The following is a 25,477-nucleotide window of genomic DNA, read 5'->3' as shown; positions in this document are numbered from 1 at the left end:
CCTGACTCACGTGTGCACTCTCTCTCTCAAAATAAATAAATAAACATTATAAAAACAAGGGGCACCTGGGTGGCTCAGTTGGTTAAGCATCCGACTTCAGCTCAGGCTATGATCTCACATTTCATGAGTTAAGACCTACATTAGGCTCTCTGCTGTTAGTGCAGAGCCCACTTTGGATCCTCTGCTCCTCCCCCCTCCACCTCTCTCTCTCTTAAAAGTTAAGTTTAAAAAAAAAAGTGTTTTTTAATCTAACCACAGAACAGTTGTAAATTCTTCAAGTTACTTTTTAAAAACCTATCTATTATTTTCCACAAATGAAAGATGTGAATCAATGTCTGCTATTCAAAGACAAACTCAATAATTTTTAACTCTTCCTAGGTATATGGGGAATGAAAAATAAAATTTTATAACCCTCACTTTAAAATATGTTACAATCTGGGGCACCTGGGTGGCTCAGTTGGTTAAGTATCTGACTTCGGCTCATGTCATGATCTCACAGTTCATGGGTTGGAGCCTTGCTTTGGGCTCTGTGCTGACAGTGCAGAGCCTGCTAGGGATTCTCTCTTTCTCCCTCTTTATGCCCCTCCCCTGCACTGTCTCTTCCTTTCTCTCAAAATAAATAAATAACCTTAAATAATAATAATAAAATGACAAGTCACAGACTGGAAAAAGTATTTGTAGCACATACGTCTAACAAAGAATTTGTATCCAAATATATAAAGAACCTACAAATCAAAAATGAAAAGACGAACCAATAAAAAGGGGGTGGGAGGCAAAAGATCTGAACAGACATTTTATCAAAGAAGATACACAAATGGCCAATAAGCACATGGAAAAACATTCAACATCATTAGTCATCAGAGAAATACGAATTAAAGTAGTAAGATATTACTTTGTACTCATTAGAATGGCCAGTATCAAAAACAAAACGCTGGCAGGAATATGGAGCAACAGATCTCATGTATCATTGGGGGGGGGGGTATAAAATGGAATCCCATACATCATTTTGGGCAGGAGGTATAAAATGGAATCTCAAATATCATTGTGTGGGGGGAGGTATAAAATGGAATAGCATTTCAAGAGCTTAGCAATCTCTAAAGTTACACATATATTTATCACATGGCCTAGCAATTTCTCCTTTGTATGTAAAAACAAGTCTGCATCAACCTATATAAGAATATTTACCACAACCTTATTCATAACAGCCCCAAATGGAAAACAATGTAAATGTCCATCAAGGGGCGCCTCAGTGGCTCATTCGGTTAAGAGCCTATTGGCTCAGGTCGTGATCTCACAGTCCTGACATCAAGCCCCACACTGGGCTCCACACTGAGTGTGGGGCCTGATTGGGATTCTCTCTTTCCCTCTCTCTCTCTACCCCTCCCCTGCTCATGTGCACAAGCTCACTCTCTCCCTCTCTCAAAATAAACATTAAAAAACATAAAAATAAATTTAAAACATTTTAAATGACGCCACAGATAACCTATCAGCAAAATCCAGAAGGTGGGAAATTCTAGAAGACAAGTGACCAAATATTTCCACAAGAAAAGAAAAAGAAAAAAGGGGAGAAGTGACCAACAGATTGAGAGACTTCAGACACAGAGCAACCATACAAAACATGTGGATAGCCTTGTTTGAAAAATGAGATAGGGCGCCTGGGTGGCTCAGTTGGTTGAGCATCTGACTTCAACTTAGGTCATGATCTCAACAGTTTGTGGGTTCAAGCCCTGCTTCGGGCTCTGTGCTGACAGCTCAGAGCATGGAACCTGTTTCAGATTCTGTGTCTCCCTGTCTCTCTCTGTCCCTCCCCTGCTCATGCTCTGTCTCTTTCTGTGTCTCAAAAATAAATAAATGTTAAAAAAATTAAAAAAAAAAAAAAAGAAAGAAAAATGAGACAGCCAACCATTAAAAAAAGTCAGATGATTAGGGAAATTTGAACAATAAAGATATTAAGAAATTTTTCAGGGGCGCCTGGGTGGCTCAGTTGGTTGGGCGGCCGACTTCGGCTCAGGTCATGATCTCGCGGTCCGTGAGTTCGAGCCCCGCGTCAGGCTCTGTGCTGACAGCTCAGAGCCTGGAGCCTGTTTCAGATTCTGTGTCTCCCTCTCTCTGACCCTCCCCCGTTCATGCTTTGTCTCTCTCTGTCTCAAAAATAAAATAAAAAACAAAAAAAAAAAAAAAAAAAAAAAAAAACATAAAAGAAATTTTTCAGAGGCATCTGCCTGGCTCAGTAGGTAGAGCATACAGCTCTTGGTCTTGGAGTGGTGAGTTCAAGCCCCACAATGGATGTATAAATTACTTAAAACTAAAATCTGAAAGAAAGAAAGAAAGAAAGAAAGAAAGAAAGAAAGAAAGAAAGAAAGAAAGAAAGAAAAGAAAAGAAAGAAAAGGAAGAAAGAAAAAAACTGTTCATTGTTTTACTGAGATACTGGCAATGTGGCTATGCTTTTGAAATCTTTGTGTATTACAGAGAAACATGGATGAATCTCACAATGTTGGGCAAAACAAGCCAGACACAAAAGAATACACACTATATTATTCCATTTCTTAAAAGCTCAAAATGAAGTAAAACTAAATTATAGAGCCAGCAGTCTCCACTAGTGAAGAAAAACAAACCAGTGACTGGGAGGGGCATGAGAAAGCTTCTGAGGTGGTGGTAATTCCAAATCTCGACCAAGTGGTAGTTACCAGGGTATTCATTTTATGATCATTCACTGAACTATAATAAATTTACATTTTATGCTCTTTTCTGTATATGCATTATACTTCACAAACAGTAAATTTTACTTTTACTATTTACTTACTAAAAACTTAGATTATAGGGGCACCTGGGTGGCTGAGTTGGTTAAGTGTCCAACTGTGAAATTTCGGCTCAGGGCATGATCTCACGGTTCATGAGATCTCACAGTTCTCTCTCCCTCTTTTTGCCCCTCCCCCACTTGCACACACAGGCCCTCTCTCTCAAGGTAATAAACTTAAAAAAAAAAAAACACTTAGATACGTATAACTTAAATATATACAGATGAAGTAAATGAACCTATCTGGGATTTAATTCAAAATAATTGAGAGGGAGGGGAGGACTGTGGTGAAAGAAGAGTTCCTCATGTCAATGATTTTTGCAGTTGGTGATAAATATACAGGAATTTATTATTTATTACACTATTCTTTACTCCACGCATGTTTAAATTTTTCCATAAGTTTTTAATGTTCATAACCTTAACTACTTCACTTCTAGGAATGATAAGAATATACTAGAAACACAGAAAAACAAATATATAATTAAGTTCACTGTGTTATCTTTAACGCCCCCAAAAGCGAATATAACCTAGTGCCCAATAACAGAAAAATGAGCAAATGAACTATAGAAGGTCACAGCGTAACTTTCACAAAAGTTTAGTGACATGGAAATGATCATAATAAATTTTGAAAGCAAGATATATAAAATTATATCAAGCATAATCTCAGCTACATAAAAATACTTTTATGCATGGGAAAAAATTGGAAGATATGCTAAAATGGTGATGCTGGTTAAGTCAGGGATTATGAGTGACCTTCTTGTATTTTTCACCACCAGCATTTGTAACTTTTATCACTGGGCGGGGGGAAATCCTCTTAAAAATATTGATTCTATCAAAGTAGAGGGAAGAAAGCAAGAACACTAATAAAGAAGTCATCACTATTATATTCAAAAGACTGATCAGTATGGAAAAAGGTAAACAAAATTTTACCCATGGGAAAATCCTATTTGAACTTTTCTCAAGTCCTTTGTATTATCCCTATATTTAATTACAATTCTAGGTACAACTAGCCAATAAACTATTTTTAGAATTTAATAGCATATAAAAAAGCATTATACACCCAAAGGAACTTCTTCTTTTCAGAAACTGAATAGAGACTATTTCACAGCTAAGCCAGTGTTTCTGGTTTAAAATCCCGTGGCAATGAACCTATCAGATGCTTGTGAAATGAACAGACATATTTTGATTCAAACAGACATGTGTCAGCTTGCCATTCTACTCCCACTAGAGCTTTAGCAGAAGCCAATGAATTTTATTAATATAGGCAGGTACACATAATCATTCAAATGATTATAATAGAACAAGATTGAGAAATTTTAGCCAATAGTTGTTTTCAGATGGGTCTTAAAACTAAGTCTTTCATCAAATTAAGGAAATATAGCTAGGTAATTAGAAAACTCTCAACCTATGAAAAATGAGAGAAGGCTGTTCTTACAGGGGGGAAGGCTGAGAGGCATAGAGATGTGCTATCTCCCCACACCTAAAACCATCACACACACGTGACCATGGCTTAGAAATTCCTATTCTACTTTTACCCAGTGGAGTTCTTTGGCTCCCAGCTGGTACAAAGTTGGCACAAGTATGGGGCACCTGGGTGGCATAGTCGGTTGAGTGCCTTGACTTCGGCTCAGGTCATCATCCTGCAGTTTGTGAGTTGGAACCTGGCATCGGGATCTCTGTTGTCAGCATAGAGCCTATTTCAGATCTTCTGTCCCACCCTCCCTCTGGTCCTCCCTCACTGGTTCTCTCTCTCAAAATAAATACACTTAAAGAAAAAAAAAAGATGGCACAAGTATCAAGAGAGGCTTTCCTGAATGGGCTATTATAATGGCCACATGGATTCCATAAAAGGAGAAAAGAAGTATAATTTATTTATTTAGAATTATAAAAACCTTTAGTAAGGCTTTGTACGGAATTTTTACAATGCCCTTTTTTTTTTTTTTTTTAAATTAAACTCTACACCCAATGTGGAGCTCAAACTCACAATCCAGAGATCAAAAGTCACATGCTCTACCAACTGAATCAGGCACCCTCAGAATTTTTAAAATATAGAATCTAGAATAATTCTGTACCACATATGAAGAACTGGTAAAAAAAAAAAAAAAAAAGAAATGAATAAAAAAAATAAAGTAAAGAAGAAAATAGATATCTCCAAATGTGTCCCCCATAACATAATGCTAGGGACAGTTCCTAGTATTTTCATAAATGACATAGAAGACAACATGGGGTAACAATACAAACAGAGGGAGATAAATTGAGAAAGAGCTCACAAGCCAAGTGAATGAATGTTGTATAATTAGCCTTTCACTTGGGCAAGTGTAAGGGAGAATAATACATATAACAATTAATCTGAACTAGTTTTATCCAATAAAAAGTCACCCAAATCTATGTTGATACCTTATTACATTAGCCAAGAATCTCTGGTAGGTTTGTTCATAAAGTACTCTCCAAAACTGGTAAATTAAATACTACCACAGATGTAAAGATTAATATAAATAAATCAAAATTATATTTTTACCTCTGTATAAAACCATGGTATTCTCTCCCAGTCAATGGCACCACCCATCAACCAACAACTAAAGCCAAGAACCCAGAAGTCACCCTCCTCTCTGAGAACATCGAATGAGATCACCAAGTCCCATCAACTCTGTGTCAAAATACCTTGACTCAGTCTAGCCTCTACCTCCATTCTTGATACCAAACCTCTAGTTATCATTTCTTTCTAAACTATTATAATAGATTCTTAAGGCGCCTGGGTGGTTCAGTTGGTTAAGCGTCAAACTTTTGATACCTCGTGAGTTCGAGCCCTGCATTGGGCTCTGTGCTTATGGCACAGAGCTGGCTTGGGATTCTGTCTCTCCTTCTCTCTGCACCTCATCTGTTTGTGCTCTCTTAAAATAAATAAATAAACTTAAAAAAACAATAAAAGTTAACTATAATAGTAGATTCTTATTTCATTCCCTTGCCTCTGCAATTTTTCCACTACCAGCCTATCCTCCACAACACCCTCCAAGGGCAATCTCTCTAAAACAAAAGCATCATCAGGCCTCTTCCACATTTACAGTTCCTCTAACATCTTCCCATTTCCAATTGAATAAAGTACATACAACATTACAGGATTAACTTTTTGCATCTCAGATTCCCTCCCATCCTTATGTTCCAGTAACTCTAAACTACTGACAATGCTGTTTTGAGCTTGTAACGCTGTCTCATACGCATTTGCCTCTGGACATGCTGCTTCCTCTACTTGGAATTTCCTTCCTTGCCCTCTGACATGCTTGGACCATACTTAATGTTCCAATACCCAACTTAGTAGTTTCCTTCTCATTCTCTCCTTTCTCTTGCCTCTATACTTTGTACTTCCTAAATTTCATTTATCACAGTATAGCATAAGTATTTGTTTATATGGCTCTTATTAGACTATGAGGAGAGGTTACAAGATATTCATTTCTATATACGCAGTACATTCATTAAGCACCAACAGTATGCCTGACAATGTTTGTTAAATAAATGAGCACAAAGCCAAAAAGAACAAAACTTCTGAACCTATAATTCCTGTAGTTTTAATAACCACACTAAAAAATAGTTAACAGGTAGGAAAAGATGTGGAGAAAGGCAATTATAATAATTAAAGAAAAAAAAGCAACTTCCATGTAAGGAAAGACTAAATAGGCTTCTTCAATTTAGAAAGTCTGAGATGTTTTATAACTAAAGGTACAAAAAGAAAACAGGACGATACTGTTTACTAAATCCTGAAAGCATGCAACCAGACAGCAACACAGTATCTTAAAAGGAGTTCTTTTTAGGAATTCCATTTCTAAAAAATTCCCTTTATTTAACAGAGAATAAATTTAAACTCAAGGTATTCAGCCAAAACAATGGTGGAAGTGGGCCACATATGAAGCACTTAGCATGATGCCAAGCACAAAATTTACATCTGAGATATACTATTACATGGTTTCTATCAGTAAAGTGTGCAACTCCCTCTACAGGAAGTCAATGAATACCAACAATAAGCACTTTTCAGTCCACAACAACCTGTCGCAGGTAACACTGAGGGAGACGTTTATTGCTAAGAAAGCACCTTGGTAATCACTATATTGTACACCTGAAACTAATTTAACACTGTTAACTATACTAGAATTAAAATAAATAAAATAAGCTCCTTGGTATAGAAAGTGAATGAGCATGTACACCTGCTACTGCAAAAAAGCAACCTCTACTTTTTGATATGTCTTATTCTGCTATACCATTCATTCAAGTCTGCCCAATTAAGGCCTGTACTTTATCTTTCCTTCCTTTAACCAATCATGGAGAAGTTTCCACTGACAGAAAGCCATGCGTGTGTGCTAGGTGCATATATAAAGATATAAACACACACACACACACATTTCGCTTTTGCTAGCAGCATTAAGCAGCAGTCTTCAAATACTTCTGAACTGACTGCCTCTCGTTCAAAGACACTCTGGCTATACAGCTATGATCAGTAGCTTAGAAAAATGTCCAAAATTCAACATATGAAGAAAAGTGTTTTTGCTTTTTTTCTTTAAAAAATTAATGTTTATTTTTGAGAGAGAAAGAGAAAGAGAGAGAAGAGATCATGAGCAGGGAAGGGGCATAGAGAGGCAGAGACAGATTCCGAAGCAGGCTCCAGGCTCCGAGTTGTCAGCACAGAGCCTGACGCGGGGCTCGAACTCATCAGCTATGAGATCATGACCTGAGCCAAAGTTGGATGCTCAACCAACTGAGCCACCCAGGCACCCTGAGAAAAGTTAAAACTTTTTTTTAAACTTATTTTTAAAAAAATAACTTTAAGGGGCACCTGGGTGGCTCAGTTGGTTGAGCGTCTGACTTCGGGTCAGGTCATGACCTCAGAGTTTGTGGGCTTAAGCCCTGCATCCGGCTCTGTGCTGACAGCTCAGGGCCTGGAGCCTGCTTCAGATTCTGTGTCTCCTTCTCCCTTTGCCCCTCGCCCATTCGTGTTCTGTCGCTTTCTCAAAAATAAGTGAGCATTAAAAAAAATTTCTTTTAAATAACTTTAAGCTATGAAGCTTAAATTACAGTAACTATAATTTTTTTTTTGAACACGCAGAAAACAAACTAAAATAATTCCACTGGTTCTCAAACTTTATTATCTACCAGAATCACCTGGTGGGCTTATTGACCCCAGAGTGTCTGATTCAGTAAGTTTGGGGTAGGACCTGAGAATGTATTTCTTTTTTTTTTTTTTTTTTTTAATTTTTTTTTCAAAGTTTTTTATTTATTTTTTGGGACAGAGAGAGACAGAGCATGAACGGGGGAGGGGCAGAGAGAGAGGGAGACACAGAATCAGAAACAGGCTCCAGGCTCCGAGCCATCAGCCCAGAGCCTGATGCGGGGCTCGAACTCACGGACCGCGAGATCGTGACCTGGCTGAAGTCGGACGCTTAACCGACTGCGCCACCCAGGCGCCCCAGAATGTATTTCTAACAAGCTCCCAGATGATGTGGTCAGGAGCACTTTGAAAACAACTAGTTTAAACAATTAGAACTGAGAAAGACCTTGCAGATGAGTAACATAAAGCCTGAATAACTACCACAGTCTTCCTGATTACCAATCTAAGGTTCTTTCCATTGTTAGGGTTCAGCTATTATGTTATAAATATTTCATGTATCTTTAGGAAGTGCAATTTTGTCCAATTCAACAGACATTTTTCTGAACACTCATATAAGACATGATCCTTGCCTTAAAGAAGTCTACTCTAGCTGGATGAAAAGAGACTCAACTGTCAAATAATTACAACCCAAAGCGACTGGTCCCACAACAGAAATGCATGTAATGTGCCTCAGGAATGGAACTGAGGAGAACTCAAGAGAAGACTATCTGGGGCCTTTGGAGGGTAATTAGGAGCGTACCAGGAGGACAGAATGGGGTGGGAGGGAGAGCATTTTAGAGATGCACATTCACAGAAAAAAAAAAAAAATCTATCAAGCACCTACTGTGGACCAAACACTGTACTAAGTATGGGGATAAACAGTGAGAAAAGGCATGGTAGTAGCCTTTAATGAGGCTTGCAATCTGAAGGGGAAACAAACAATAATTCAAGTAAACATAAAGATGCAATTTTGGTAAGTGTTATGCATAAGAGATATTTTATGAGAATGTATAACAGGAAGATCTAGTCAAAGAAATGCTTCCCTACAAAAAGGGTCTGAAGGATGGTACCTTGGCATTCTATACAACATGTTCAAACCTTTGTGCATAAGAATGTTTGTAGACACTATTACTGTTAAGTGAACACTGTGTCTCCTTTCAAAGTTCAAAGGAGGGATACTGGTAGGCTGCTACTCAACTCTACAAGACAAAAAGACTGTCAATTAGCTTCTTCACACTGCCTGGCAATGGCTATGAATACTCATGCCCATTATCTAGGAAACCCATTTCCCAATATCAACAAACAGGGGAACTTTACTAATTATGAAAATAGCCTGGTGAACACAGTATAAGAGCAAGGGTAACCAGATGGTCTTAAGAAATGAGTAGTGTGTTCCTTCTTTCTCTATCCAGTGACCATAACAAGTGAAGCAATCAGACATGGCAAATTCTTGTTCCTTGTCTCCCTTCTCTTTGATTCTGTTCTAAACATCACCCTCCTCATAACTGTGAGCACTCAACCACAGAATAGATTAATTTTATTACATTATGCTTTGTCTTCATAAAAAGTTAACCAACCAGCAATATGAGTCTTAATGATGTAAACAGTACTATGCTATGTATATGCCAGGGAAACCATGCCCTGTCCTCATGGAGCATACAATATAGACATAATTAAATTTTCTACCTTGGGGGCGCCTGGGTGGCTCAGTTGGTTGAGCAACCAACTTCAGCTCAGGTCATCATCTCACAGTTTGTGGGTTCGAGCCCCGCGTTGGGATCTGTGCTGACAGCTCAGAACCTAGAGCCTGCTTCAGATTCTATGTCTCCCTCTCTCTCTGCCCCTCTCCAACTTGTGCTGTCTCTGTCTCTGTCTCTCTCTTAAAAGTAAGTAAACATAAAAAAATTTCTATCTTGTACGCAGTTAGACATCATGAGAGATACGGAAAAAATTATGAGGATTCGAGAAAGAGGTTTCCTTCTACACACAGGACTAAGGAAGCAGTATCACAAATGAGCTTTAGAAGATGAGAACTAAAGGGGCACCTGGGTGGCTCCATCGGTTAAGTATCTGACTCCTGATTTCAACTCAGGCGTGATTTCAGGGTCGAGACTGAGTCCTGCATTGGGTTCCATGCTGAGCATGGAGCCTGCTTAGGATTCTAGAAAGAAAGAAAGACAGACAGAAAGAAAGAGAAAAAGGATAAACTTTACCTTTAAAAAAAAAAATGAGAACTAGGGTAGAGACAGGGAGACAAAATAGCACAAGTGTGTGGAAAAAAACAAGAAGGTAGCTTGGTTTGGCTAGAACATATATAAGTTAAGAGTAGCTAATAAGACTATAATCAATTAGGGCCTGAATATCAGGCTAAGGAGTTTGTGCCTACAATGGCAAACGCTTAAGTTAACCAAGCACTTATAAACAATTTCCAAAAAGTAAGTTTTATTTTCACTAATTCCACACATGAAAAATTAAAGTTCCCAGGGGTGCTTGGCTGGCTCAGTCGTAGAGCATACAACTCTTGATCATAGGATCATTGAGTTCAAGCCTCACATGGGGGGTAGAGTTTACTTAATAAAAAATAAAAATAATAATAAAGAAATGAAGTTAAAAAAAGGTAAGTTTAATAAGCTGAAATTCAAAGCCAGGTCACATGAACCAAAGCCTAGTGTCCCTCCCATACCACCAGTGACTACAGAATGGGAAAGCTACAGAGAATAGGAACAACACGATCAGAACCTTGGAGCATAAACATTTAAGAAATGACGGAGGGACACCTGGCTGGCTGGCTCAGTCAGTAGAGCATCTGACTCTTAACCTTAGAGTCATGAATTCAAGCTCTACATTGGGCGTGAAATCTACTTAAAAAATAAATAGTAAATAAAATTAAAAATTTTTGAATTTAGGGGTTCCTGAGTGGCTCAGTCGGTTAAGCGTCTGACTTCGGCTCAGGTCATGATCTCACGGTTCGTGAGTTCAGGCCCTGCGTTGGGCTCTGTGCTGATGGCTCGGAGCCTGGAGCCTGCTTCAGATTCTGTGTCTCCCTCTGTCTGTCCCTCTGCTGCTTGCACTCTCTCTCTCACATTGTCTCAAAAATAAATAAACATTAAAACAAATTAAAAAAAATTTTTTTTTAAATTTAAATGGCAGTGGGAACTATCTAACAATGAATACTAGTAATTCATCGGGTCTTAGCTACTGATTAAACATGAGGGATAACAGACAAAGGAGTAATAGTTGATAACACCATTAAAAAAAAAAAGCAGTGGTCTCTTCCATCTTAAAATATAACACACAAAAACCTAAGAGAGCCTTCTCTGGATCCTACACTTTAACTTGTAGCTACAACCTGCTCCCCTTCTCTCTTCACAGCCAATGTCTCTAAATGTCTCTTCTTTCATGATGTTTAATGTAACATTTATCTGATGTGTTCTGCTCCCAAATGCCACTGAAACCCCTGTTTAGTCACCATTAACCTCTATGTTGCCAAATCCAATGAAAATCTCAGCCTCTGGGTAGCATCCACCTCACCTGACCACTGCCCTCCTCTTTTTTACATTCTCAGTATGAAATGTTGTTTATGTAGCCCCTTCTTCTGTCATTTTCCCGATCTATAAAATTGAAATAAAAGCACCTTCTTCATAGTTATGAGCATTAAGTGAGTAAAAATACACTAATGCTTAACACGGTGCTTGATAAACAGTATCAGTTTCCTGTCTTCCAAGATACCAGTCTCTTTTTGATTTTCCTCATACTTTTCTGCACACCCCTACCCCCCGCAATACCTTTGTAAGCTTACGCCACGTCTACCCAACTTCATTGACCATACCTATGCCAACGAGACACAACAAACCCTTCCTGTGGCCCAGAACCAGTTACCTACTCAACAGTTCTACCAGATGTCTCATAGGTATCTCACATTCAATCTATCCAAACTTACTCAAAACTGAGCTTACGTTCTTCCCTTCTATCTCCAGCCCTGCCCTTTTTTCAGTGTGCCCTATCTTGATAAAAGGACTACACCACAAGCCATTCACATGAGAAAACCTTGAGAGGCATGTTTACATGTACCCCCTTAAACTCACCCTCCCATGTATCCAAGGAACCAAAGTCCTATGATTCTATTTTCTAAAAATTCCATAACCTCCCGAATTCCACTGCCCACATTCGCAACTATATTGCCGTCTTACCTCAACCACTGTAGTAGCCTCCTACTTGGCGTCATCAAATCCATTCTCCCTCCCTCCCTGATCCCTTCCCTATCCTGCAGCTGTTTATCAGTCCACCCATATTAGTCCTCTGATAAACTTCTGCCTTCCCACCATCTTCAAGATAAAGCCCTACTTGACCTGACCCCTGACTATCTTGTCAAGATTTTAACTCTCTCCTCCATCTACTTCTTTGCAGTTACACTAGCCTTTTTGGTCTTGCTTGGTTGGTAGGTTCTTCAAACACATCAGATTCCTTCCAATCTCAGGGTTTCTGCATATGCTAATGACTTCCTTTTTGACTGGTTACCTCTTACCCTTCTGGTCTCAGTTTTACTTTTTTTTTTTAAGTTTACTTACTTTTGGGCGGTGGGGGGAGGTAGGGGCAGAGAAAGAGGGAGACCAAGGATCCAAAGCTGGTTCCATGCTGACAGTGGAGAGCCCAACACAGGGCTCGAACCCATGAACCGCGAGATCATGACCTGAACTGAAGTCGGGCGCTTACGCCCAACTGAGCCATCCAGGAGCCCCCAGGTCTCAGTTTTAAAGGCTTTCTCGGGAAAAGTGTTCTCTGATGCCTCCTCCCACTCCTGAAGTTTAGATTAGGTCACCTTATTATAAATTCTCACTGCATCCTATATTTACCTTTGTAGTCCTTTGCGTAACTATAATTGACATTACTAGCAGAAATATTTAATTACTGACTTCCCCACCGGACTGTAAGCTTCATGACAAAAGGACCATGCCTGTCTTGCTCATCACTGTATCCCAGTGTCTTTGTTTGGTGTCTGACACAAAGTTATAATATTTTCTCATTCATACCACAGGATTTTACATTAGCTGGTCCCTCTACCCAGAGCTCTTTTGACACAGATTTGGTCCCCTAAGCCCTTGAACTTCACAAGAATGACTCCACACATCCTTCAGGTCTCAGTCACAAAATGCCATCTTCTCAGGGAGCCTTTAGTGATCATCTAATCTCAAGGAGCAATCCTTACCCTAATAAGTACAGATGACCCTTGAACGACATGGGTTTGAACTGCATGGGTTCACCTACACGCAGATTTTTTCTGATCAACACAGCACAGTATTGTAGATGTATTTTCTCTTCCTTATGATTTTCTTTACATTTTCTCTAACTTACTTTATCATAAGAATACAACAGGGGTGCCTGGGTGGTTGGTTCAGTTGGTTGAGCGTCTTAATTTCAGCTTAGGTCATGAGCTCACAGTTCGTGGGATCAAGCCCTGCATCAGGGTCTGCACTGATAGCATGGAGTCTGCTTGGGATTCTCTCTCTCTGCCCCCACTCCTGCTCATATTCACATGCATGCGTGTGCACACTGTCTCTCAAAATAAACATTTAAAAAGAGAATACAACATATATATAACATACAAAACTTATGTTAATTGACTCTTTATGTTGCAGGAAGGCTTCCAGTCAAAATAGGCTATTACGACTTAAGTGTTTGGGGAGTCACAAGTTACACATGGATTTTCAACTGTGCAGAGGGTCACTGCCCCTAGCCCCCATGTTGTCCCGGGCTCAACTGTATTTCATCAACTTCTTAATTTCTTCAAAGCAATCAGCACTATTTGAAAGCACAGTATTTGGAAGTTCTAAAAAGTAAGGCCCAAGTAGCTGGCACAGTGAAAGCACTGAACAAACATTTATGCGAATGAATCTCCTGAATGAGAAAAGATTACCTGGGGAACACCCAAAGTTCAGCAACAAAACATATACAAACTGTCCTTCAACAAAGTAGAAAAAGAGGCAGTACGGTTTAGAAGGCTTGGTAGCCAGACTGCCCACTTTGGATCCTGACTCTTACTCTTGTTGGCTGGATAACCTAACTTCAGACAAGTTACTTAATTGTACTTGCCTCAGTTTCCAAACCAGAAAATGGGAATCACAGAACCTATCTCAAAGGGTTGCTGAGAATTAAGTCAGTTATATGTGTAAAGTGCAGCACCAAGCACACAGTATGCACTCAATTAATGTGTACTATTATCCATCAGATCGGACTTTTTCCTACCTTGTTTTAAATACACAGGGTGACTTTTCCTTTATCTTATCCACTCAAAAAGGCTCACCACTTTTTTTTTGTTCACCACACATCTCCAAGGGCACCTTTCAGATAGATTCAGATATCTGAATGGCACCTTCGGGAATTGTGCAACATGGTAGCACCATCCTCAAGTTCTGGCAACCCCCTCCCCCTGGATTATGATGATCAGAAGATAAAGATGATCAAAAGACACAAGAAACAGAGAAGTACTTTGGAAACTATGAAAGTACTATACAGTGATCACTGTATTTATGAATCTACATTCTCTTGAAGTCACTGTCAGAAACAAGAGTGTGTTGGCCAGATTACTGCCCTGACAGGAAAGAGTTCCTAGCTTCCATGATCCATGGACATCAAGAGATGGATTAAGGTTGGGGCTACCCTGAATTCACACTGAGGGCCACAACCAGCTCATGAAGTTGTTTCTTAAGAATGGTCATAGGGTATTGAGCTACAGGGCAATTCATTATATTTCAATATTTGCTCACATCAGTACCACAGCTTTTATCTCATTTTTCTATCCTTCAAAGAGTATATCAAAAGGAAATTTCTTGTTGTAACTTAATTATTGATCTCAAGACAGTGCAGACTTACTTACTTTGGTTATCCAAATAAGCTGATTTCAAGATAAATTAAAAGGAGTATTAAATTGGCACCTGGGTTGAGGATTTTCCATAACCATTTAGTTTTTGACAATGGACAACAAAACCCTTCATACTTTGGGCAAAGCCCTAGGGAAACGCAGTTTGAGAAGGCTTTTGAAATGTTCTGTGTTAGACTTAAAACTCTTAAGATTAACAGCAGAAAATCAGGATGGAAACATAGAACCTATCTACTGGATATTTCTCTTTAAATCAGGGTTTTCAATCTCACACTGTTGACATTCTGGACTAGATAACCCTCCTCTGTGGGGGGTTGAGCTGTGCGTTTAGGATATTTTAACAGCATCCTTGGCCTCTACTCACTAGAATACCAGTAGTACTTCCCTAATCTGACAATCAAAAATGTCTCCAGGGGCACCTGGGTGGCTCAGTTGGTTAAGCATCCAACTTCGGCTCAGGTCATGATCTCACAGTTCATGGGTTCGAGCCCCATGTCAGGCTCTGTGCTGACACCTCCTCGGAGCCTAGAGCCTGCTTCAGATTCTGTGTCCCCCTCTCTCTCTGACCCTCCCCTGCCCACACTCTGTCTCTCTCAAAAATAAATAAACATTAAAAAAAAATGTCTCCTGATATTGCCAAATATCCCAAAGAGGCAAACTCACACCCAGTCGAGAACCCTTGCTTTAAGTAATCTGTTCCAATTTTCTAAAACATCTACCCAATATTCTCTCCTCTCCCTTTCAAAACTCCTTCCTTTGGGGCACCTGGGTGGCTCAGTCGGTTGAGCTTCCGACTTCGGCTCAGGTCAAGATCTCACGGTCTGTGAGTTCGAGCCCCGCGTCTGGCTCTGTGCTGACAGCTCAGAGCCTGGAGCCTGCTTCCGATTCTGTGTCTCCCTCTCTCTCTGACCCTCCCCCACTCATGCTCTGTCTCTCTCTGTCTCAAAAATAAATACACATTAAAAAAAATTTAAAGGGGCGCCTGGGTGGCTCAATTGGTTGAGCGTCTGACTTCGGCTCAGGTCATGATCTCACGGTTCATGAGTTCAAGCCCCACGTTGGGCCCTGGTGCTGACAGCTCAGAGCCTGGAGCCTGCTTTAGATTCTGTGTCCCCCTTTCTTACCACCCCACCCCTGCTTGTGCTCTGTCTCTCTCTGTCTTTCAAAAATGAATAAACATAAAAAAAAAATTTTAAACTCCTTCCTGATCTTTCTAATAACCCAGACTTAATCCCAGGGTCCACCTTAATTCTTCATTCGCCTCCCAAATCCTCAGAAATCCCTAAGTACAATTCCCTCTATGACAGGTCAGTTCTCTTGTCAAAACAGCAGGTGATTAAGATGATACTGAAACTCAGCACTTGTGATCCCCAATCAAGCACTTTTTTCCATCATAACATGCTGCTAGCCATCAGTCACCAAGTTTTGTGAGTCCTTCATTTTTCCTCCCTTTCTATTTCTATTAACTATTCCCCAGAACAGTGGTTCTCAAACTTCTGCATGTATCAGAATCACCTGGCCTGTTAAAGCACAGATTGCTGGGCCCCAACCCAGGGTTTCTAATACAGTAAATACAGAGCAGGGTCCCCCAAATTTGCATTTCTAACATGTTCCCAGATACTCAGATAATGCTGATGCTGCTGGTGAGGGAACCACACTTGGAGAACCACTGCCCTAGAGCTCAGATACCTATCACCTTAAGAGATAACTTATTTCAATATTCTTTTGGACACATCCCAGACCTGAAACTGCAAAAATATTACTCCTAAAACACCACTTTGATCAAATTGCTATTTGATTAAAAACAAACCACAACTTCCAATGGCTCTCTATGGTCCATACCTGGCCTTCGTAATTGTTTAAAGTATGTTCCCAACATTACGAACAGTGCCTCCCAAAACAAATCTACTTTAGTCCTACGAATCTAATGAGCATCCTCAGGATAGGCCTAATAAGTGTCCCACTCCATAGTAAAGCTTATGCTGTCTTTACCTCCTGTAAGGCCACCCTCTTCCCTCCTCCTCTCTACCTACCTGAAGGAGGCCTTCACCACTGTATCTGCCAAAACCACTCGCTTGGTCACTATCTGCTGCCTTCTATCTTTATGGTTTAAGTTTTTACCAAGTACTCACAGATAGAGAAAACCCCAAGAACCTAAAATTTAAAACAGAAAACAATGATATGAGTGACATGCATAAATAAAAGGCTTGACATACACACAAACTGCACAAATACTGCTGTTTTAATAGATCAAGTGCAATAAGCTCAAAGTTCACAAAAAGAATGTGCCAACTTTTTCTAAACATGATAAAACACTGACTGTCAAATATTTGTAGCTATCTCATTTAGGATGTTAGGATCTGTGAGGGAAGAAATTTTAAAAGCAGTTTCAAAAAACGAGAAAGTACTTAGTCTGCAACTTTCTACAACAGGAGTGGCTATCATTTGTTTTCTGTATGAGATAACACTGCTAGAAAGATGACAAGGTGTGACACAAGAAACATGGGGTTCAAGGTCTGGTTCCATTCCTCACCAACTTTGTGATCTTGGCCAAGTCACAGGCTAAAGGTTCCATTTCCATTAAAAAAAAAAAAAAAAAAGTTTAAAACTATACCATCTACCTTATAGGCAGTTTTGAGAATTAAATAAGGTAATGTATATGAAAGAACTCAGCCTAGTACGTGGCTCATAAATGCTTACTGAATTCTAACATTTGTTGACATAAAAGCACAAAGCAACAATACAGGATTATTCCAAAAATGAGATTACACAGAGCAAATTAATGAAAACTACAGTCAAGGATGTCCACTTCCCAAGAAGAAAAAAAAATTTTTTTTAACGTTTATTTATTTTGAGAGAGAGAGTGAGCAAGCAGGGGAGGGGCAGAGGGAGAGAGAGAATCACAAGCAGGCTCCATGCACAGAGCCTGACATGGGGCTTGATCTCATGATCCATGAGATCGTGACTTGAGCCAAAATCAAGAGTTGGATGCTTAACTGAGTGACCCACCCAGGTGCCCCCAAGAAGAAAAATTTTGCAGGACATAAAATAATGCCATGTCTCTCTGTATGGTATACAGTAAATATATCAATTCTTTGGCTTAATGATCAAAACCAAAACTTGAGAATAACACAAACACCATCACTTGCAACTTTGCAACTTTAAGGCTATCTAAAAGCCAGCTAAAACCTTGAAATAGAAGATTTAGGACAAGATTAGGGGTAGGAGAACTTAAAATTCAGAATGAGCTTTTAAAGTTAACATTTTTTCATTTGTAATGGCCCAAATACTATAAATATGTAAATATGTTCATCTGGGATGTGTGCTAAGCATATACGATATATATACAGATATTACATATATATACATACACATATATATGTATATATATTAATATGTATGTGTATATATATTATATCTGTATATATATCGTCATAGCTTAAAGCTTCTGGTTCGAGGCGCCTGGGTGGCTCAGTTGATTAAGCATCTCACTCTTGATATCAGCTTAGGTCATGATCTCATGGTTGTGAGACTGAGCCTCACGTCCATGCTCAGCGTGGAGCCTGCTTAGGATTCTCTCTATCCCTCTACCACTCATTCTCTCTCTCAAAAGTAGCTTCTGGTTCTATGTACACTGCAAGACATACCCAGGTATTTGGCTCATCCCCAGTCACCAAACTCTCCTCCATTCCAGTGGCTTATTCCTAGCACTCAAGAAATTGGTAGCAAAGAAAAGTATTTATCAGGGCTTTCAACAACATCAACAAATACTTATTGAGCCCTTTCTGTGTTGTAGACGGAGTACTTTCTCTTTTTTTTGAGGCTACTTATTGAGCACTTTCTATGTGTAAGGCACTATTTGAAGCATCCAGTATATACCATAAACAAAAAGAAAGTCTCAACTCTCAAGGAGCATATACTCCAAAGGAGAGAGATGCACAAACAAACAAACAAGTATGGTACTGATTAGTGCTCAGCAAAATAAAACAAGAGAAAGTGATAGGGCTTAAATACAGTCCTCATTATGTGTCCCTAAAATATAGCTTACTGTGGAAGACTGATGCGTAAGAATAAAGAATTAGCTCCCTCATTATTTGCATTTTGAATCACCCAAAAAATGGGCAACAAGTTTTTCCTACATCATCAGTAAGGAGGCTGCAACACTCGGAACAATGTACTCCTCCACCAACACAGTTGAAGGTTAAGTCTAATGAAATAATTATAAGTAAGCAAATTCAACAATTTAGATCATCTTAATTTTTTTCCAGTTGTTAACAGTATGATACTTTCATGCTAGGAAAAAAAATGGCTTAAAACTAGAATTTTATTTTGCCTAGTCCATTCTTGGTCAGAATAGACCTTAGTGTGGTCAGAAAGACCACTCATTCAGAGTAGGACTGTTTGCAAAAGGGATGATCTGGTAACTGCTGCTGAATCTGGGAAGACAATTTTTAAGGGTAACCCAAAGAACGGTGAGAATATCACTAGGGCTTCAGTGCCCCCAGTTTCTTACAAAAGATAAATGATTTAGCTGATTCGAAGAAAACCGTATGTTGGGAACATTAACAGTACTGAACATCCAATAGTATAAGAACATCCTTTAGAATATCTCTTAATGTCATCATCAAGATTGACAAGCAAACTGAATTCTCAAGTAAATCGACAACTCCTTCTTCAGATAACACCACTAGACTTAGGCGAATTCAGGAGGAAAAATATTCAGGTTACATAATTTCTTTTACCAGGAAGTATACTGTCTTCACTTTCTTTTACAATGATTTAGGTGTCCGTTTGTTTCTACAATTGCCTTTGGCAGAAGCTAATGAATTTTTTCCATACTAAATGTAACAATGTGTACAAAATATTATACACGTTGAAGGCACATATCATAATCCAGTGTATTAAAATATTTAACAAGGGCCATCTCTTCCAATAAAAGTGGAAAAAGTCCCATGGTAAAGTGATACTACATAGCACAGAAATCTTAAGCATTTAAATGCACATTATTTTGCCCTTGATTTTCTATGCAATAATAAGGATTGCTCTGGATTGGTATGATTTTAGAAACCTGAAAGATCATTATAATTGCTAAGGATTTAACTTAACATTTTAGATTAAGAAACTGTAAGGTATTATACTAAACATTCCTTACAAATAAATACTTAAATATACACGGATAGTAACAAACATCCAAAACTACTCCAACACTTTGGCTCGTGAAATCAAATGGGAAAAAAAAAAGTTCCATCTTCAGTACTTGTCAGTATTTCTCAATAAGGTTCTCCATCTAAATTTACCAGAAACACGGAAATAAATCCTCTTTACCTCAGGACAACCAAATACCCACCCATCGCCAACACTGAAGCTTCTATCCCTCTCACTGGACTACCCTTTCAAGTGTATCAATTTGCCTTAGAGATCTATCTGGCTTTGTTCTAGGAATCTATACACAAAACTACTAATCTTCTCATTAAAAAACAAAACAATGTCTTGCTTAGGAATAATCAAACATTGTTCGCCCATCCTTGTCATTTCCTACTCTGCAAAACAAGCATTCTCGCTCCAGAAAGTAGAGCGAATATCCCAAATGTACTACATACACGCCATCTTCAAAGGTACAATTCTCTTCCACATGTAATAGTAAATAGATTGGCAAAAGGCATGCCATTTTTTTTAAACGAGCTGTTTCTGACTTTACAAAAAGTCAAAGAGGATATAAACATAATCAAAACTTGCCAAATTCAGCCTATGCACTTGAGAAATAGCTATATCATCAGCAAAAAGCACTGATATGATCTATTGTTAGATCATTACTATTAACAGTATTCTTACTAATAAAAATACAACTTTTTTTTCTTAAAGATAGGTAAAAGGTCCTAAATACAAAAAAGTCATTCCAAAATGAGTCTAGACTCAGGCTTTTAATACTGGTATTGTTTTCTCTCTCAAGAGGCTACTTTGAAGGTATATCACAGAGGGATGCCTATTTAGGTTTTGTCCCCTAAAACAACATGGAAGTAACATTTAAAAACACTATAATCAATGTACTAGATAATTCCATTCAATTTGACAAATATATATTATACGAGACCATGCAAATTTTAATCACTAAGCCAAATAAACCTGTCATTTGTCTCTTTCAAACTTTATCCTCTATGACCAACAACTGCAAAACAAAAATAAGTTCTACACTTTAGCCTAAAGACAAGGTGTTAAAAAATAGTTAACTACTATAAAAATCAGCCTTTATAGTCTTAAAATTCCTCAAGTAAGATCTAACTTAATCAATGTTGGATCAATAGGAGCACTCACGAGAGAGAGAGAGAGAGAGAGAGAGAGAGAGAGAGAGAGAGAGACATGAAGTTTGGTAGGCAAACTTGTCACTCAAATAAGCTGCCAACATGCTCTCACATCAAAAATTATGGTATAGAAGGGATTTACACTTCAGATATAATTTGGTCATGTAATCTTAGAAAGGAAAATACATGGGACGCCTGGATGGCTCAGCTGGTTAAGCATCCGACTTCAGCTCAGGTCATGATCTCACAGTTAGTGAGTCTGAGCCTTGCGCCGCAGGGCTCTGTGCAGACAGTGAGGAGCGTGGAGCCTGCTTCGGATTCTGCGTCTCCCTCTCTCTCTGCCCCTCCCGTGTGTGTGCGAGCTCTCTCTCTTTCTAAAATACATGAACATTTAAAAAAACTAAAAAAAAAAAAAAAAAAAAAGGAAAACAGACATCAGTCACTCTAAACTTCAGAATTATCACCCAAAATTCTAAATAAGAGCCCCCAAAATACCTGATGTACCCTCTTATACAACACTGCTACAATAGCACATGAACCAAAAGAAAAAATATGCTAGATAAGGAAAGGGTTAATGTGTGCAACAGGTAGCACTTTATGATTTAAAAAAAAAAAAAAAAAAAAAAAAAAACTTGCCAGGACAAAAGTCACAGATTCCTTGGATCTCCTTACTGCTACCTCCCTATCTTAAAAATGTTAAAAAATGTGAAGAACTTTTGCTAGCTGAAGAAAAGGCTCTTCCTTTGAAAGACTGGATCCCAAGATCCAAGATCCCTCAGGTATTTATGTAACAGCTCAACAATTCTTACAGGCCTGACATGATACAAATGAATTCCCCATATAGAGCTGGGAATAATCACCTGGGAAGAGAATTTTGCAGCATCCTTTCTTCTACGTTCCCAAAGCTTAAGAAATGTCAAAACAAAAACCAATCCTTAGCACACAAAATTTCACTACTGATACACGTAGTTTATTTCTAAAAGCTAAAGAAATGTATTCTCAATACACGAATTGGGAGACAAGAGGCAAATCTCTGAAATAAGACTTGCCAGAACATACGCCTGCTAGATATACTTGCCAATGCACTCCACACCTTTGTAAGAGTCACATTTAAAAAAAGAAAAAGTAGCCTTTTCTCAAAAAGAGTGGAGATCATCAGAAAATAGATTATAGAATCACTCTTTTCCCCCCCAAATTCAGTCTAAAATGCAGACCTAAAGAAGACCACCACAAATTCCTTCAGTAATCTTCTAGGTCTTTCAGTTTACCAAAATTCACACAGTACAGACAATTCTTTGGTTTTCCCCAAACCTTACTCTACAGACACACATTCAAATTTCTGAAATAGATGGTGAGAATATTAATAAAGTTCTCTTTCACTAGGAAATACCAAAATCAAATTCTTAAACTCCAATAGGGAAACCCTGAAAGTAGGTCTTAAAGCAGCAAGCATTCATATGCACACACAAGGAAATTCCCTCCAAATCATTACTAGGTAAAAATTTCTTTCAACAAGATGCATCTCATATTTCCCTCCCAAAAATACAAAACACAGAACTTTTGGTATTCCACATTTTCTCACTCAATCCCCACCAACCCTCTAAACCTATCAGTATTACTTGTGTATTAAAAAATAAAAATAAAAATCCATAGTTCTACTCCCCAGCTCAAAGCCACAAATCCTGACACACCATAATCTACAAAATGATATAGAACTATCCTTCCTCAGTTTCGCCCCTAGAATTTACATTCGAATCTAACTTAATCAGATTACAGTATCAGTATTGCAAAATTAGTGATCCTTGTCACGTTGTAATCCACAAAATCCTTTGATTTACAAGTTTGTACAGAAATTAAGACTACACATACAAGTCCATTTCCAAACAGGATGAGTATTAAGGCTCTAACTGCTTGGCCTAAAAACCAAATGAATATACCTTCTTTCCTCTGGTACACAGAAAGGCCACCTGAAAAGTTTTAATGATAGTAGGTTCACAAATAGAAACAAAATAGTTATTGTGCTTCAAAATTGGAAAAAAAAAAAAAAAAAAAGGAGGATAAAATACTAACCAATCTCTGGCTGTAACGAATCCTTTCTTCTTCGGGTTCCATCTCTCACTCTTCTGTTGAAATTACTGTAAAGAAACCACTCCAGGGCTCCCTTCCTCTTCCTCCTTAGGAACCAGATTGCAACACTAAAGAATAATGATATGAGCAGAGATGAGAACTCATCCTCAAACTCAAGCTTTCAGAGAAAGAAGATTTAAGATATGTGTAAGTTAAAGGCTGACAAATCTGGTTCCTCTTCATCAGCCTGAGACCCCTCTGCTCTCGGGCAAGTGGTTCCATGTCATGACCAACATTAATCACGTTACAACTGTCCGAGGCCTAGGCAGAAGGAGGTGATGCTGGTTTCAGTTCCTGGTGGATGGGCCACACCACTGTTTCTCCCCACAGGACTACAATAAGCAAGCCTCCCCTTGATGGCAGCGATAGCAAAAAAAAAAAAAAAAAAAAAAGAGGTGGGGGGAGACTTTTATGTGTAGAGAGCTGACCAGGTGAAGCAGGCACTGAACTAATCCAGATCCCAATCAAATTAGTTCTCTCTCAATGGTAATTAGAAACTAAAGGGGGAGGAAAAGGGCAGACGACATAAAAAGAGGACAAGAAATCAGGATTTAAAGAAAGATTCCAAAACAATTTCCCATACCCCTCTAGCAAAGCCGCACACAATCGTCGCCTTCCTTCCCAGACTCCCTGGATCTTTTCATTCCCAAACCAACACTCCACCCCAACCAAGATGTGTACAACTCTGAAACAAATTCAAGAGAGTTGCAGATCAGGTTCAAAAATTCCATTAGATCCTTTGGGATAAAGTAATAAAATGAGCGAATCCATCCAGAGAAACAAGTAAAATACATCTTTTCCAAAAATTACGACCGGTTTGCACCACCGTCGATCTATAATACCAAGAAAGGTTTTTCTTTTTTCTAAATATTCTCAAGGATAATGGCTTCCATAGGGAACGCAGATTTTTTTTTTTCTCCTTTTTGTAACTACATTACAGCCACGTTAATAGCATCCTTTCAAAACTGCTCCAAGACCAGAGGACCCAATGACACAGTTTGCAAGAGCAGTTTGTGGCAGAGCCCTCCTAGAGGAAGCCCTTGTCCCAAGTCGGGAGGGAAAGAGACCGTGTTTGCACCCCCTGGGCGAGTGTCGCCCGGGACTGAAAGCAGCCAGGGCCGGCCAGGAAAATGGCAAATCTCGCCGGGATCCCCGCAAGGAAAGGCGTTTCAATGGTTCACCCATCGGAAAAAGAAATAGAAACTTTACATTAAGACTTTAGATGCCACGGTGAACCAAACTTCCAGGAGGGGGGGGGGGGCCGCGGAGGGGGAATCTCACCGGGGATTTTGCTCGTGAGTTCTTGTCCAAGTGAGAAGTAAAAGATTCCAAAAACTGAGAGGAAAAATTAAATCCCAAACGTCGTCTTCGGTTTTTTCCGTGGATCAACCCACTATCCAGAGAGGGTCAGGGCGACCCGGAAAAGAGGAAACAGTTGCTGAATCAAACCTCCTCTTCAGGCTTCGGAGACCAGCAGTCGGAGGCGTCAGGAGAGGGGAGCGCGACCCCTCGGCGCCGAGCCCGGGGCGCCCCCGCCTCCCCCGGGCCGGCGGTCAGCAGCCCGAGCCCGAGCCCCGAGCCAGCCCCCGGCCGCGGGGAGCGCCCTCTTCGCCGTGCCCTAGGCAAGCAGCCGCCCGGCCGCCTCCGGAGCCCAGGAGCGGCGGCCGATCAGCTGAGACCGGCCGGCCCGAGGTTCCCCGCGCCGCCCCGGCCCCCCGGAACGCGGGCCCCGGCCCCGGGGGGCGGAGAGGGCGGGAGCGGCGCGGCGCGCCGGGCTGGGGGCCCGGGCTCCCCTCGCGTCTCCCCCTCAGCCGGGGCTCCGCGCTGCGGGACGAGCCCCCGGCTACTCCCCAGTCGCAGAGGAGGGACTCCGGGGGATGGGCCCCCTGGCGTTGCCCCTCCTCCCGGAGCGCCCCCTGCCCAGGATAGACGGAGCGGCGACAGGCCCAGCCGCTGGGAAGGTGCTCTGCGAGCCGCAGCCTCCGCCGCCGCCGCCGCTGCCGCCGGGGAGGGGTGTTGTTTCCCTCACACAGGAGGAGCCGCTGAAGCAGCCGCCGCCATTTTGAACCCGTCAGACTCTCACATACACACAGCTCCGCGGCGCACTGCGCAGGCGCCGCCCCCCCACCCCTCCTCCGGCTCGCCTCCACCCCCACCCCCCTCCAAGCCTCCCTTCGTTTCTTACCGCTCTCCAGGGCGCACGTGAACGCGCACGCGTCACTCCCCTCTAACGCGGACACTC

The 25,477-nt window shown here is 40.1% G+C and overlaps 1 protein-coding gene across 4 annotated transcripts in view; it reads right to left on the bottom strand.

Moving 5' to 3' along the window:
* Nucleotides 1-23,809, bottom strand: part of KDM2A (lysine demethylase 2A) — a 111,975-nt gene extending 88,166 nt beyond the window's left edge. The window contains exons 1-2 of one of the 4 annotated variants that reach the window (XM_042906557.1): nucleotides 23,387-23,809; nucleotides 23,179-23,303 (exon numbers count right to left, since the gene is read on the bottom strand). In XM_042906557.1, coding sequence (XP_042762491.1) covers nucleotides 23,179-23,303; nucleotides 23,387-23,457 — 196 coding nt within the window. In that variant the 5' untranslated portion in view covers nucleotides 23,458-23,809. Of the gene's footprint in view, nucleotides 1-16,842; nucleotides 16,964-23,178; nucleotides 23,304-23,386 lie in introns of those variants that run through there. The other 3 variants (XM_042906554.1, XM_042906552.1, XM_042906556.1) reach the window with 3 other exon arrangements.
* Between the last annotated feature and the right edge of the window lie 1,668 nt (nucleotides 23,810-25,477).

The sequence above is a fragment of the Panthera leo genome, chromosome D1 (genome assembly GCF_018350215.1).
Source record: "Panthera leo isolate Ple1 chromosome D1, P.leo_Ple1_pat1.1, whole genome shotgun sequence".
NCBI lineage: Eukaryota > Metazoa > Chordata > Mammalia > Carnivora > Felidae > Panthera > Panthera leo.
The sequence above is the reverse complement of the archived record's forward strand: the minus strand, read 5'-3'. Positions and strand labels throughout refer to the sequence as shown.